This window comes from Dipodomys merriami, unplaced genomic scaffold (genome assembly GCF_024711535.1).
Source record: "Dipodomys merriami isolate MVZ:Mamm:240054 unplaced genomic scaffold, mDipMer1.0.p SCAF_3936, whole genome shotgun sequence".
Lineage (NCBI taxonomy): Eukaryota > Metazoa > Chordata > Mammalia > Rodentia > Heteromyidae > Dipodomys > Dipodomys merriami.
Window position 1 is genome coordinate 1 of NW_027205533.1, and position 14465 is coordinate 14465.

General features: G+C 42.7%; 1 protein-coding gene across 5 annotated transcripts; it reads right to left on the bottom strand.

Annotated features, from left to right (window-relative positions):
• Window positions 1–62: 62 nt before the first annotated feature.
• On the bottom strand, window positions 63–14127 carry LOC138805457 (endogenous retrovirus group K member 18 Env polyprotein-like). 5 transcript variants are annotated; one of them, XR_011365547.1, is made up of 3 exons: window positions 13329–14040; window positions 9424–9866; window positions 63–527 (listed from the first exon to the last, which is right to left on the bottom strand). XR_011365547.1 is itself a non-coding variant. In XM_069990259.1 (3 exons), the coding sequence occupies exons 1-3, from the start codon at window positions 13398–13400 to the stop codon at window positions 8264–8266; spliced, it is 585 nt and encodes a 194-aa protein (XP_069846360.1). In that variant the 5' UTR covers window positions 13401–14035; the 3' UTR covers window positions 6606–8263. The 5 variants fall into 5 exon arrangements, 1 of the variants encoding a protein (XP_069846360.1); XR_011365546.1 differs by lacking the exon at window positions 63–527 and adding an exon at window positions 6606–8559 and having other exon boundaries at window positions 13329–14039; XM_069990259.1 differs by lacking the exon at window positions 63–527 and adding an exon at window positions 6606–8559 and having other exon boundaries at window positions 9646–9866; window positions 13333–14035.
• Between the last annotated feature and the right edge of the window lie 338 nt (window positions 14128–14465).

Here is a 14465-nt window from a genome sequence, read left to right on the forward strand (position 1 = left end):
TTTCCCACGTAAGAGACTATTCTTATTACACCTCTTCCCATGGTCTTCCAACTGCCTCAGTTCATTCATTTTTTTTTAACCAAACTCGAATATTTCCACTTTATTCACCCAGATGTCCTTTTAACACTTCAAAGGCTGTTTTTGAGAAATAATAAAATTTTCAAAAGCACAAAAAATGCCACCCAAGTTAAGAAGTTTTGAGATCAAGCAGATGAAAGGGAAAATTTGAGTAAGGAGCGAGTTTAGTGTCCTAGCCATGACAAAATCCTAAGAGTTAGTGAGTGAACACATGACTCTGCACATATCCACAGAGTTGAGGTCACATGATGATTCTGGCTCCTGGTCCTCCTCTTTGCTTTCCTGGTCTGACACACCATTCTCTGGGATGCTGAGCTCTTCTTTAGGCTTTCTTCATTCCCCTCCAGTAACTCCTGCTTTATAGGCTTGCACAAGATAGACTTTTTCTTCATTTTGATATTTGGTTTAGGTTGAGAAAGCTATTTTTTCTCCAATTCAATGCTGTTTGCCTATAAAAATCACAATAAGAAAAACCCAACTAAGACAAGCATCCTTGGTTAAAGGCATTCTAGGTTGTAATCTCTGAACTTTTAGGGCCTACTTTACTCTTGGCTTTGACTGTCTTTTGTCTTCCTTCTCAATCAAACTCTCCCCATCCCCACTGCTAGGACTTGAACTCAGGGCTTAGAATCTGTTCTTGTTTGCTTTTTTTCCCCCTCAAGGTTAGTGATTTTCCACTTGAGCTGCAGTTCCACTTCCATCTTTTTGGTGATTAATTGGAGATAACTAAACCATGATGCTCAGATCTCAGCCTTCTGAGTAGCTAGGATTACTCAATGAATTTTCAGGAAGAGGCATCATGATGTTATGGGATTTCATGAAGTCATAAATATGATGATACCCAAAACCTTGAACAAGGACATTCTCAACTTCACCCCAGCATAACCATTGAAGTGAGGGATTTTAAACACTTATACATTAGTACTGCTCATCCTCCCCTCAGACTTCAGGATCACACATCACTTTTGACTATCAAGCCTCACTGGTTACCTGGAACTCCCAACAACAGTTTCTGCTTTCCTTTTACTTGGAGACCTGAAACTTGAAGATTAGGATTTACTTTGTTCAATTTTGAGTCTCCTCGGTATTTTTCTTCAATTTTTGTTAATCAGTTTTAACTTGAAGTGATACTCTGCTAAGATCAAGGCAACCTAAGACATAGCATATCATTTTTAATTGTCTCTTTGCTTAGTTTACTTTAATCAAAGGATTAAGAAATCTATTATAAGGTTTTTGGTGGGGGTAGCATTGTGAAGGGAAGGGCAAATGGACAAATGTGGTGGAAGTACTTTATGTGCTCCTACAAAAGTAAACAATGAAGGTGGGGGAAAGTGGCTCACAACTTTAATCCTATCTATTCAGAAGGTTGTAAGCAGGAAAAATCAGTGAGTCTTATCTCCAAAAAACTACCAAAAGGCCGGGCGCTGGTGGCTCACGCCTGTAATCCTAGCTACTCAGGAGGCTGAGATCTGAGGATCGCGGTTCAAAGCCAGCCCGGGCAGGAGAGACCGTGAGACTCCTATCTCCAATAAAAACCACCAGAAAACCGGAAGTGGCGCTGTAGCTCAAGTGGTAGAGCGCTCGCCTTGAGCTGAAGAGCTGAGGGACAGCGCCCAGGCCCAGAGTTCAAGCCCCACGACCGACAAAAAAAAAAAAAAAAAAAAAAACTACCAAAAGAAAGGAAATGGGTTGTAGCTCATGTGGTAGCATGCTAAGATTAAGCAAAAGGAGCATAGATATGGTACTCAAGCCCCGAGTTCAAGACCTAGAATAAGCACAAAACAAACTAACAAAACCTGCTGAAATTGCTTTAAGAAGGGTCTATGAGAGAAAAATGGTTAGGGTAGATTTGATTTGGGAACATTTGGTATCTGTCACAGTATATGCGAATAGATCCACTATAGGTTGCTGTGGAAATATTATTCCTTGTTCCATTATGAGCTATTTGGATTCACTATTTCAGTGTGAAGTGATATTTCTTGAGAGAAAATTGTCAGTTTGGAGCCCAGCACTGCTGGATCATGCCTATAGCCTTAGCTGCTCAGGAGGTGGAGATCTGAAGACCAATGTTTGAAGCCAGCCCATGAAAGAAAGTCCATGAGACTCATCTCCAAAAAACTACTAAAACACTCCTGGAAGTGGTGCTGTGACTCAAGTGGCACAGCACTAGTCTTGAGCAAAATTAGCTCAAAGACAGCACCCAAGCCCTCAGTTCTAACCCCAGGATCAGCATATACACAGAAAAATTTTAGTATGACTTCTGAACGAGGTTTTGTACCATTTTTCCATGAGTTCATTTTCAGACAGCACTATGTCCTGTGGGAGGCTTCTGTGTTCTGGCTTACATGGCATTTCTATTAGATGATATGTAATAGGCATCTACACAAAATTCCCTCACTCAAATTATATTCTTCAGTTAACAATCTATTATGGGAAAGAATTGAATTTCCCCATTTGTTTAAGTACTCAATGAATTTAACAGTATAAATTTGTAGATTGCTATTTAAGTTATATTCCATTTCTATTAGTTTACGCTCTTAAAGTTCTTATTCTTAGTTTATGTAAGTATGTATGTATGTATGTATTTTGTTGGCCATGGGGTCTGAACAAAGGGCCTGGGAGCTGTCCCTCAGCTTTTCAGCTCAAGGCTAGTGCTCTACCACTTGAGCCACAGTACCACTTTCTGCTTTTCTGCTTATGTGGTTCTGAGGAATTGAACCCAGGGCCTCATGCATGTGAGGCAAGCACTCTACCATTCAGACACCTTCCCAGCCCCTCTTTGTTTAGTTTTAAAGTGCCTTTAATGACCTTTCTTAATATAAGATGATATAATTCTATAACTATATCTAGTTTTTTTAATAGGTTGATGATTTCCCATAGATTCACCGCCATCAAAAGATACAAAGTATTTCCTTCACCCTTAAAAGAACAGCCAACTTCTGTTTCCTCAGAAGTTGCACAGAGGTTCTTCCTGCAGAGTATCTCATACTTATATCTAACACCATGTGACAGAACAGACAATAACAATGTCTTGTTATTCTGTTATCCTCAGAAAATAAAATGCTATTCAAAAAGACTTTGGACCTTTGTTTCCTCATGTTATTTATAATTTAAGGGAGCTCAATGCCAGACATTACTATTTTCTGTAGTTGTATGTTACAAGATCTACATTCATTCCCATGGAATATTTTATTTTTGTTGGGTGTGGTGGTCCTTGTACTAGGGCTTCAACTCAGGACCTGGTAATGTCACTTCAGATTTTTGCTCAAGGCTGGGACTCTTCCACTTGAGCTACCTCACTGCTTCTGGCTTTTTAGTGTTAACTGGAAATAAGACTGGGTAGGTGATGGAGTGGGTATGACTGTGATACATTGTATCCATGTATGGGAACGTCACAACCTCCTTCTTGTACAACCAATACTTGCTAATAAAAAGAAAGATAATTAGAGGTCTAATTGTTCACAGTAAGTTTCTTGTAATTTCCCTTCTTATGTCTTTCTCATTTTTTTCATGCTAGCATGTGTTCAGTGCTGACCCTTAGCTCTTTTTCTTATGGCTAGTACTTCAGCCACAGCTCTAGTTCATTTTTGCTAGTTAATTGGAAGAAAGAAACTATCTGATATTTGTGCCTAGGTTGTCTCTGAACCTCAGTACTCAGATCACAGCATCCTGAGTAGCTAGGATTACAGGTGAGAGCTACTCAGATCCTTGTTGTCTCCTAAATTATCCCATGTCCATTTCACAATGGCAGTCCATTTCCATGCTTCCCAGCTTTGCAGAACTAGCTTAATTATAATCCAACACCAAGTCTAACCTCACCACAGATGCTATTTTTTGTGTCATTCTCTGACTATAGACACCCTTCTCCTGGCTGATGCATTGCAACAACCTAGATGGCTCTCATACTACGCCACAAGGATAGGAAGCCAGGAAACACTAGCTTAGAAGCTGTAAAATCAGAGGAGCAAAAAGATATCGTAGTGCATTCTGCTGTGATCTTATTCTGATTTAAACAGCCTTGTCATCTATTACCAGGAGTAGCTTTGACATCACATTCTGAGTAGTGACTGGGTGTAAGCTGGTGTGTCCGAGCTGACTATAGTATTGTCCTGAGCCTGTGCAGACTGAAGAGACAAGCCAGTGCCAGTAGCACACACATTGGAATAACAAAGCAACCTATAGTTAGGCATTGCCACTCTTTGTTATAGAGTAATGAATGAATGACTCTCTAATTTCTTGACAAGAAATTCCTGCAGACCCATATGCAGCTGCCTCATCAGAGCAAGTAAAGAGCATGGTGCTGCCTGGAGGAAACACTGTGAGAAGCTGCCAGAAAGCATCTGTTTACTGGACTCATGGGGCTCCTCTGTCCTCTAGAATTAATGACAAATGAGGAGCAAACACCTCCCCCTCTAGGCAGACATACACAGGAAGAGCATTGCCACAGCACAACAGGGGACTCCCAAGACATACACTTGATCTGTGCTGTCAGAACTGAGAGTTTTATTTTTGGGGGGGAGGGTCCGGTTGTGGGGCCTGAACTCTGGGCCTGTGCCCTGTCCCTCAGCTCTTCAGCTCAAGGATAGTGCTCTACCACTTGAGCCAAAGCGCCACTTCCGGCTTTCCATTTTGCTTATATGGTGCTGAAGAATCGAACCCCCGGGACTCAGGCATGCAAGGCAAGAGCTCTACCACTGAGCCAACTTCCCAGCCCCAGAGCTGAGTTTTTAATGACACTTCATCCCACAGTGCTCCCTAAACCTTCAACCCAACCCTGCTCCTTTCATGTCCCTGACAATGTTTAGAGGCATCCAACATCCAGACTGAAGATGTTCCTTCATGTTTGGAGTAAGTCTGATCAGACTTTATATGGATCCACTGCTCAGTCAGGACTCTCGATCCCTCCCATCCCCATTTTGATAATGTGTGTCTCTTGACCTATTCCTGTCTTCTCTTTTCAAGATTCAGTCAGGGCCGGGTACAGGTGGCTCACACCTGTAATCCTAGCTACTTAGAAGTCTGAGATCTGAGGATCGTGGTTCAAAGCCAGCCCAGGGAGGAAAGTCCGTGAGACTCCTATCTCCAATAAACCACCAGAAAACCAGAAGTGGCTCTGTGGCTCAAGTCGTAGAGTGCTAGCCTTGAGTTGAAAAGCTCAGGGACATCACCCAAGCCAAGCCCAGAGATCAAGGCCTATGACTCAAAAATAAATAAATAAATAAATAAAAGAAAGCAAAAACATACAAAGCTCAGAATGGCAAGCAGCTGAAAACAGGATGGAATAAACCAACATTATCTATGACAGTTTTCAGATTATGCAGAGAAATGCCTGCATTGTTGAAGCCCAAGCCCATCTGATAGCTGAGTTTTAGCTGGCTGGCATGCCCATGATGCCAGGTAATGGTATTCACCAATTTTGTGATATTATTGGATGAGACCAATAGGCTTCAAGTTGGGAAGCTGAAAATTTTCTATTGATCTAGAAGGAGAAATATATCAAGACAAGAAATGGGATTAACACAATGCCAAAAGCAAAAGGCCATCCAATCCAAGGAAGACAGAATAACTCTGTCTCTGAAAAGATGATTCTCTCAAAGGAATCCTGAGCTGAGTATGGTGATCTATGTTTGCAATCTCTGAATTTAGGAGGCTGAGTCAGAAGTTAGGTTGAGACTAGCCTAAGTTCCATGCCAAGAGAAGAACACAAAACCAAAGCTCATCTTACAAAATAAAAGAAGGACTGGGAATGTGGCTTAGTAATAGAGTGCTGGCCTAGCACATACATGAAGTCCTGGGTTTGGTTCCTCAGTACCACATAAAGAGAAAGGCTGGAAGTGGTACTGAGGCTTGAGTGGCAGAGTGCTAGTCTTGAGCAAAAGAAACTCAAAATGAATGGTGTTAGGAAAAATGTAAAATTAATGAAATAACATCTCTCTCCCTCCCCTATATCCCTTCCTGCTTTCCTCCCTCCCTCCTTTTCTCAGTACTAGGGTTTATACAAAGGATTTCATGCTTAGGCAGGTGTTTAACTCTTAATCCACACTACGGCCTTTTTGTACTTTAGTTTTTAAGTTAGGGCATCCTGTTTTCTTCCCATCCCAGGACCAGCCTCCCATCTAGCTGAGATTATTGGAATCAGCCCAGCTTGATGATTGTGATCAGATCTCACTTTTTGCCTGGGTTGATCTTGGATTGCAATCCTCTCAATCTATGCCTCCCAAGTAGATGGTACTACAGGAGTGATCTATTATGCTTAGCCTTTAAAATGATCACTTAGAGCTGGGCACAAGTGGCTCCTGCCTGTAATCCTAGCCACTCAGGAAGCTGAGATCTGAGGATCGAGATTCAAATCCAACCAGTGCAGGAAAGACCATGAGACTCTTATCTCCAATAAACCACCAGAAAACCTAAGTGGTCCTGTGGCTCAAGTGGTAGAGTGCTAGCCTTTAGCTGAAGAGCTAAGGGACAGCAGTACCCCGGCCAAGAGTTCAAGTCCCAAGACAGACAAAAAAAATCACTTAGGAAGATAAAAGAAAAACTCCTGAATTCTCACATTTATTTAAATAGCGGCTGCCAGTCATATTTCATAAAGCACTTATGGGGCCCATGAAGTCTTTTATTTTTAAAATACAATAAAATAGTACTAGAGCAGTTGGGATATTGTTCTGCCAGTAACACAACTGTAAGAGCCTCGGAGGGAGCAAGCAAGCCGGCTACAGGCCAGCTCCACCGCCGCTTCTTCTGAGCAGCAAGCAGCCATGACTGGGGCACAGGCTCCTCAGGCCAGACCCTGCAGGCAGGGCAGCCCCTCCAAATCCCTCCAGTGGCTGACCTCAGGCCTCAAAGGCTCCAGCGCCGAGCTTCCTGGGCTCATCCCTAGGCTGGAGGTGCAGTGTGAAACAGCAAAGGAGCCAGCGAGACTCCTCCAGTGTCAGGGCAACCAGGCAGGAGTGGAGCCAAATGGCCAAACTTGCAGCAGCGACTGCAGCAGTTGTTGCTGCCTCGTGCAGCATGGGCCAGGGCTCCTGCAGCTGCTCAGGCACAGCCAGAGGTGGAGAAAAACTCCAGGACTGACACAGCCCCCTTCCACCCAATCTGCCTAAGATCTGGGAGCTGGAGTGGGAGCAGAAGGAGAGGGGTTCATATGGGTGTTGGAGGCATAGGCCTGCAAAACCCCATTTGAGCACCTGTGTGCCCTGAGGGTGGATACAGACATGCATCCCTTCCTTCCAATTTATTTATTTTTGTTGGTTGTGGGGCTTGAACTCTGGGCCTGGACGCTGTCCCTCAGCTCTTCAGCTGAAAGCAAGTGCCCTACCACCTGAGCCACAGGACCACTACCAATTCTTCTCGGGGAGGAAGGGACACCCTTTCCTCCATGCTGGGCAAAGGTTCTGCCCCGGTGCAAGACTCAGGTAATGGTTTGCTCAAAGTACCATTCGTGCTTCATCTACTTAACCACGTAGAACAATGCCTGGAGACCCCCCCCCCATGTGTAAATCACCTGTGCTTTACCTACTTTTACAACCTTGTTTAGTGGAACTGCTCCACATTTGTTGACAAGGATTAGCTTTTTCTGTTTAAACTCTCATTGTCTGTGCTCCCATAAAACTGTTTAACTCTCTGCCCCTGACTGAAGATTTACTTCTCCTGCTTGTGTGCTGTATATAAGCATGTGATGTTCCAATAAATTTTGTCTATACCCACATGGTGTAGTCCCTTCTTGCCTATACCACACATCGTGTTCCCAGATCCCGTTGTGGAAACAGCAACAGATGGGGTTATGCCGGTTGATGCCTCTGACATCTCCCCCCTTTTTTGTTTTTTAAGTACAACCGTAAGCAAGAGATCCTTTGCAGAAGGGATTTGCAGAAACTATTTTGGAATGTAGACAGCAATATCTTGACAAGACATAATGCAATCAATCCTGTAGAAACACTATGGGTAAAACTGTGCCACCAGGTTCGAGGGTCCAATTGGTTTAGCACAGATGCAATTCCCTCAGCCAGACCTTCATATCCCACCCCAGGGAGTTGTGCCAAGAAAGTCTCAATGACTTCCTGCTGTAACTAGTGGATGTCCCAAGTCAAATTTCCTTGCAAGACTGGCAGGTGGTAGTGAAGTCCCTGCCAAGTAATGTTAGAAGTGTTGAATCAAGTAGGAGTGATGCACAGTTTATTGAGCTCTAATCACACTTGAAGGTTAGCTGTTTCTGCAGATCAATTATCTGGTCTCCCATCCACTGCACCGTGTGTTGCAGGGTGTTCAGACGGGAATCAATGTCCTGTTTAATATTGTGCTGATGAGTCCATAGCTGGTGACAGTCCAGCCACTTCTCTACAAAGTCCTTGGTTTGGATGGAGGAATGCAGGGCCACTCCGGCAGTCGCAGCAGTCATGGTGATAGCAGTCATTTCAAGGATCACAGCTACACTCAGACCCAGGAATCTCCTAGTTCTCTTCAGCAGTTGCTGGAAGACTCCTGTCAACAAACCAACAGTGGGGCTCTCCTGCCAAGGTCGGGTGAGGTTAACAGGCACCCAGACCCCTAAGCGAGATCTTAATATCAGGAGAGACTGAGAAGGCATATTAAAAGAAATAGTATGATTTAAGCATGTAAAGAGTCCAGGCTGCGTGGGTTCTCATTGATTGACACTGTCCCTGTGGGCTAGGACATAGGAAAGTTTAATACAACCCTGTACAGTAAAAGAATGGTTCCTGTAAAATGTATAATTTGCCTCATGGGCCCTAGTAAAGTGACCAATCCAATTCTGAGTTGTATAAAATTGGGTGGCAAGTTTTATAAATGCCACTGCTCAGGCCCTAAGTGTCCCCTGAAGTTTATATGTGGCCTACGAGGCACAAGGCCTCCATCATGTCAGGTGAGCAAGCCAATGGGTTCTACATGATTTATAACTCCATTGTATAGACGTCACCATCAGAAGAATTATTAGTATACCAATCACCAACATGCTTTTCAGAATAATTGGCAATGAAACATCCATGAGGACCTCAATCTATAAATGAGATGTTATCATTATGCTGTATAATCTTTCCTCTAGGGTTTTGACACTGAGACCACTGAATAGAAACATAAACAAAATTCAATAATTAATGTCCTGGCATACTAGGTTAGGTGGTCGCCCAGTCTTATTTGTATAAGAATGATCCTTACCAATAAAATTTAAGGAAATTGTGCTGAATAGCCCCATATGATTGTTGATTTTATCATCAGGCAAGATGTATGCCCATACCTGTCTTCTGGTTGGTAAGCAAGGTGATGTCCCTAAACACAGTGGTAAAGACTCAAATCCTAAGGAAATAATATAAGGTATGCCTTCCTCACCTGGATGAGTAGGGTCTGCATGATCCCATGGTGGAGGAAAATACATGCTGTCATTTGTATACGCCACCGGACCTTGGTCTAGCTAATCCACTAATTTTAACAATGGTCGGTGAGTGACATAGGCCCAATATGCATGTTCACTACTCACTGCAGAAGTATTCACAAGCAGTGCAATCATGGCCAAAACAGATATTCAGGTATTCTAGGGGTTTTTGTACTGACCAGGGTGGCTTCGGTCTTGTGTCAACACCTTATTCTGACCCCATGTTGCTGGGGTCAAGCTGGTTTTCTTAAGATAAGGATGATGGCTTCCTCCAGACTTCAACCTTAGGTCTGCAAATCTGCGTACTAGATGTTCTTCCTCAGGGTTGTGTTGTGTTGTTTTTGCTTCTCTGGAGGTCGGATGAGTCAAAAAGGGACCCAGATGTTGCCAGTAGATCCATCTGGAATGATAGAAACGCTATTTTCACTTATGGGGCATTAGTCTTATTCTTCATTGATTAAATTTTTTAAACCATATGGGAATAGATAGTGAGGTGGTGCTAGAGGGATAAAATGCTTTTCAGCTTTAGTGAAAGGATCACTTTGAGTGAAATTTTAAAAATTTAGAGTAAATAAGGTTAAGGCAAAAGTTCCCTTGGGGATTCCCCTTTTTTGTTTTTTTAATAATTGAAGCTTAAATGTTTTATGGGTGTGTAAACAGTTGGCATTAGTCTACACAGGTTCATTAAAGAAGTTTTACCTAGGGACTAACTTTAGTAAACTCCCCTAATATTTTTCTGATTGTACACTGGCTTTTAGAATATGGTGTGGGGTAGTTTGTCAAGGTGACAACTTTTTACTAATTACATTTTATTCCAAACTAGAGTTTAGGCATAATTTTTTAACTTTTCATAACTGTATGGACCCTTTGGGGGGCGGCTATAGCAGCATAGCCTGTTTAGTACTTTGGTTTGTAAAAGATTTAAATAGTCTAGGATGTTTAAAGGTAAGCTCCATAAGAAGTTCCACTTGTAGGTGTTCAGTGGCAGTTTTGTAATTGACAAACAAGTTATAAAAGCAGACCTAACAGTTAGTGATTACAAATTGCATCAAGGCAAATAGGGTGGTTGAGTCCACACAACTGCCTGTAGACATCCTGGTATCTAGGCTGGAGATGGGGGCATTGCACCCAGCTTCAAGGCCTGGAGGTGGGACAAGTCTTACCTTGAAATCCTAGGAAAACATTACCTCCCCAAATGGGCGAAAGCATTGTTTAGCTCCTCAAATAGCCTAGGTGGGACAGGCAGGCCATCCTTTGGAATACAGATGTTTAGTGTAGCTCCTGGTGCTTAACTCTCTACTTAAGCCCTTATCTTTGAAAATTTAACATTTGGTCTAAATCCTGATATAAATGATCTTTTTAGTAATTATCAGACCACAATTTTGTTTTATTTTGGTGTTTATACCAATGTTTCTCTGCTTACCTGGGACTTATTTGTCTCAGTTAAATTTGAATTTTCTCCTTCCTTGTTCTGATTAATACCCTATCTCTTTACTTTTGATCTGGTCCTAACAATTTCATATTTTATTCTTAAACAAATTTATTTGTTTAGTGTCAGCCCAGAATTTACTGCCAATTAGGGTTTTAAGCACATACAGAGCAGTTTGGATTTAAGCTATTCCCCACAATTCACAACCTCAGCCTTTTACAGCCAACTATTACAAATGGTTGACAAGTTCTTGCCCAGTTATGCATGCTTATAAAGTAGCTTGCCATGACCTCCAGCTCTGATCAATTTTAGAAGAGCCAAACATTATTGCCAAAGTCCCAGGAGTGCCTCTTTCTATGTTAGGGTAAACGCAACCTTGACATTTCCCTTGGTCACTGGACTTGAACTTAGTGCCTGAGTGCTGTTTTTCAGCTCTCCAGTGCAAGGATTGCACTTTGCCACTTCGGACTCCAAAGCAACTCTGCCCGCTTTTTTGGCACTCTGCTGGCTAGTTAGAGATGATAATCTTTCTCTGCCTGGACTGGCTTTGAACTGCAGTTTGTAGATCGCTCACCTTTGGTCCTCAGCTCCACCCTCATCTGGGCCCCCTCCCATTTCTGGAGTTCCCTCCATACAACTGGTCTCTCCCTCTCTCCACCCAGACCCACCTGAACTCCCATCTACCTCACTTCCTTTTCTCTCAGATACTTCTGCTACCAGGATGATGATGGAGGTCATGTGCTCCCTCTTGGGGGAAATATGGCTCCTCTAATAAACCTTGTAATAATCTTTCTCCTTTGCCTGCCTGCCTCTGCATGGTCCCATAGGATGGATGTGTCTGATCCTCTTTCACTGGTGGCTCCATACTGGGATAGGTTCCCCAGTGCATTTGCTCCCCCTGCACTTCAGAAGGGAGTTCAAACAGCTGCCCTGGGACCTATTCTGAGATCCTTCACTCCAGTCACCAGAGGACCATCAAGGTAACTTTCTCCTGACTGAGTGCTCTACCAGCCCATCCAGCCCCACTAATTAATTCCCACTCCAGGGTAAGTGACAAGTTTGTCTGAGGTCAGGGTTTCTGATTCCAATATCAGTGGTAAGGCCACCTGAGCCTTTCTGGGCTAACTGAGCCCCACCCTCACCATCTGACCAAAAACTTGGCCAAGTGCTGGAATTAGCCACTAGAGGCCTACCATGGCCCAAGGACCCACCTTGGACCAACATAAGGACAGTCTCCACTGGTGGGGCCACCACCTATTTAGGAGCCAACCTGCACTGCAGAGGACACTCTACTCTAGGCACATGGCTTCAGGTCACTTACCATGGGAAGGACACTAAATTTCTTTACATTAAGGCCACCTGGCCTTGGAGGGCTGTTGAGTCCCCATCATTAAATTTGGCCCCACATTTAAAACTCCACTTCTGAGAGTGCTTGAGCAAGTAGCTCTCTCTCTCTCTCTCTCTCTCCCTCCCCTTAAACTTTGCCTCTTGCCAAAATTACCTGCTTGTAACCTCTTTCACAAGTATTTCATATGCTAAACGCTTTGGTTAAGCCCTGGAAGAATGTAACCAGTAATTGCTTGTTTCTACTCATTAGATAGAAAATGGGTGAGTTTAAGTCTAAACTCCCTGAAATAAAGGCCAACAAGTTTGGATATTACCAAAAGTGTATTAATCTTCTCTCTAGCATTGAGCAAGTGGTGGATGTGCCAAATTGGCATCTTGGTACTTCAGCTTAGTACTACCCCTTCCTCCTCCCCTGTCCTGTGGTGCCATTATGCTAGGCCAAGTGTATGTTCCTATTGCCTCCTGTTCACTAGGTTTCTTGTTGGCAAAGTTTTGTATTTTAAAATGACCACATGGTTCCATCATAATTAGAAAATTAGTTCCACTAAAATTTCAAAACTTTAAAAGTCTATTTTAAAATCTAAGCACGCTCTATAATCTGTGCACAAACATGTCTGTCTGTGTCTTATTTGACTATATGTAAGTGATTATGGTTTCAAGGTTACTCTGCCTACTAAAAATCTTTGTCAATGGAAGCTGTGAATTAATCTAAATTGCTTTAAAACTTTGTGACCTGACTAAGCCAAAGAAAAAACAGGCAGTTTTAAAAGACCTTGGAAAAGGACTTAAAAAAGACAATGTCCTTTACAAAGTAAATGAAATTGGTAACTAAGTTTGCTGTGAATTATGTCATTCCTATGTCCATTTATGCTAAGAGTTAACTATTGTTCACTGACCATGGCTAGTAAACTAAAGCTAAGGGTTTCATTCTCTGTTTTCTCCCCTGTGTGCCGATCAACTTCAATTAAGATCAAGGGACCAGAGTGACTATGCCCAGTCACAGCTGCCTAAACCAGTGGCACCAGCCTGCAAAAGCCAGTGTAAACCAGGTCTCTAACCAGTATATGTAGAAATATTGCAGGTTACCAACAGGAGGTGCAACAGTCCATACATGTTGGGAGATGCCACAGTCTCTCTCAGACTCTGGCCTTGCTTCATCTCACATGACCAAAAGCCTGTTAATTAAGGGTAAAACACAAGACACATTAGATATTTGGTTCTGTAAATGTTCATCGCCAGAAGTTAGACCATACGGGGTGTATGAGCAAAGGATAGAAATTGATTTCTATACTATTTTACAATTGGAGGTAAATTCCTAAAGGTAACAAAGACTGCAGAAAAAAAATATGGCCACTCTTTCTATTCACTGCCCACAGGACAGCCTACAGGCAAAGAATATACAGCCCAGTGTTTCAATGATGCATTTAAATGCAAATTAAAATAACTTTACAAAAAGGATTTAAAATGACATCCCCCTTGCAAAAATTTGAGAAGTTGTGGGGAGTGGCTGGCCTCCCAGACAAGTTTAAAAGATAAAATTTTCCTAAAGGTTTATTTCAAAGTAAAAAGAAATAGGATTATTCTAGTTTGCCCCTAAAATTTTTTGTAACAGTTGCCGGAAGGCCCACAGTAAAAGATAGGACAAGTTTGTCAAATGTAATTTAATAAGTAAAACCATGCTTATAAAACTACTTCCAGCCGGGCGCTGGTGGCTCACGCCTGTAATCCTAGCTACTCAGGAGGCTGAGATCTGAGGATCACGGTTCAAAGCCAGCCCGGGCAGGAAAGACCGTGAGACTCCTATCTCCAATAAACCACCAGAAAACCGGAAGTGGCTCTGTAGCTCAAGTGGTAGAGCGCTCGCCTTGAGCTGAAGAGCTGAGGGACAGCGCCCAGGCCCAGAGTTCAAGCCCCATGACCGACAAAAAAAAAAAAAAAAAAAAAAAAAACTACTTCCAATGACCATCTTTGTTGCTTTTAATTGGAGTAAAAGTGACTGTTTGTAAAAAAAAAAAAAAAAAAAAAAAAAAAAACTCATTGATCTGCAGTTTGAAGCCAGTCCAGGCACAGGCAGACTAAAGTCCCTGTGAGATTGTCATCTCTAATCTGCCAACAGAGTGCTCAAAGCTGAGTTGTTTTGGAGTTTAAAGTGGCCAAGTGCTAGTCCTGAGCTGGAGAGCTGAGGGACAGCACTCAAACCCTGAGTTCAAGTCCAGCGACTGA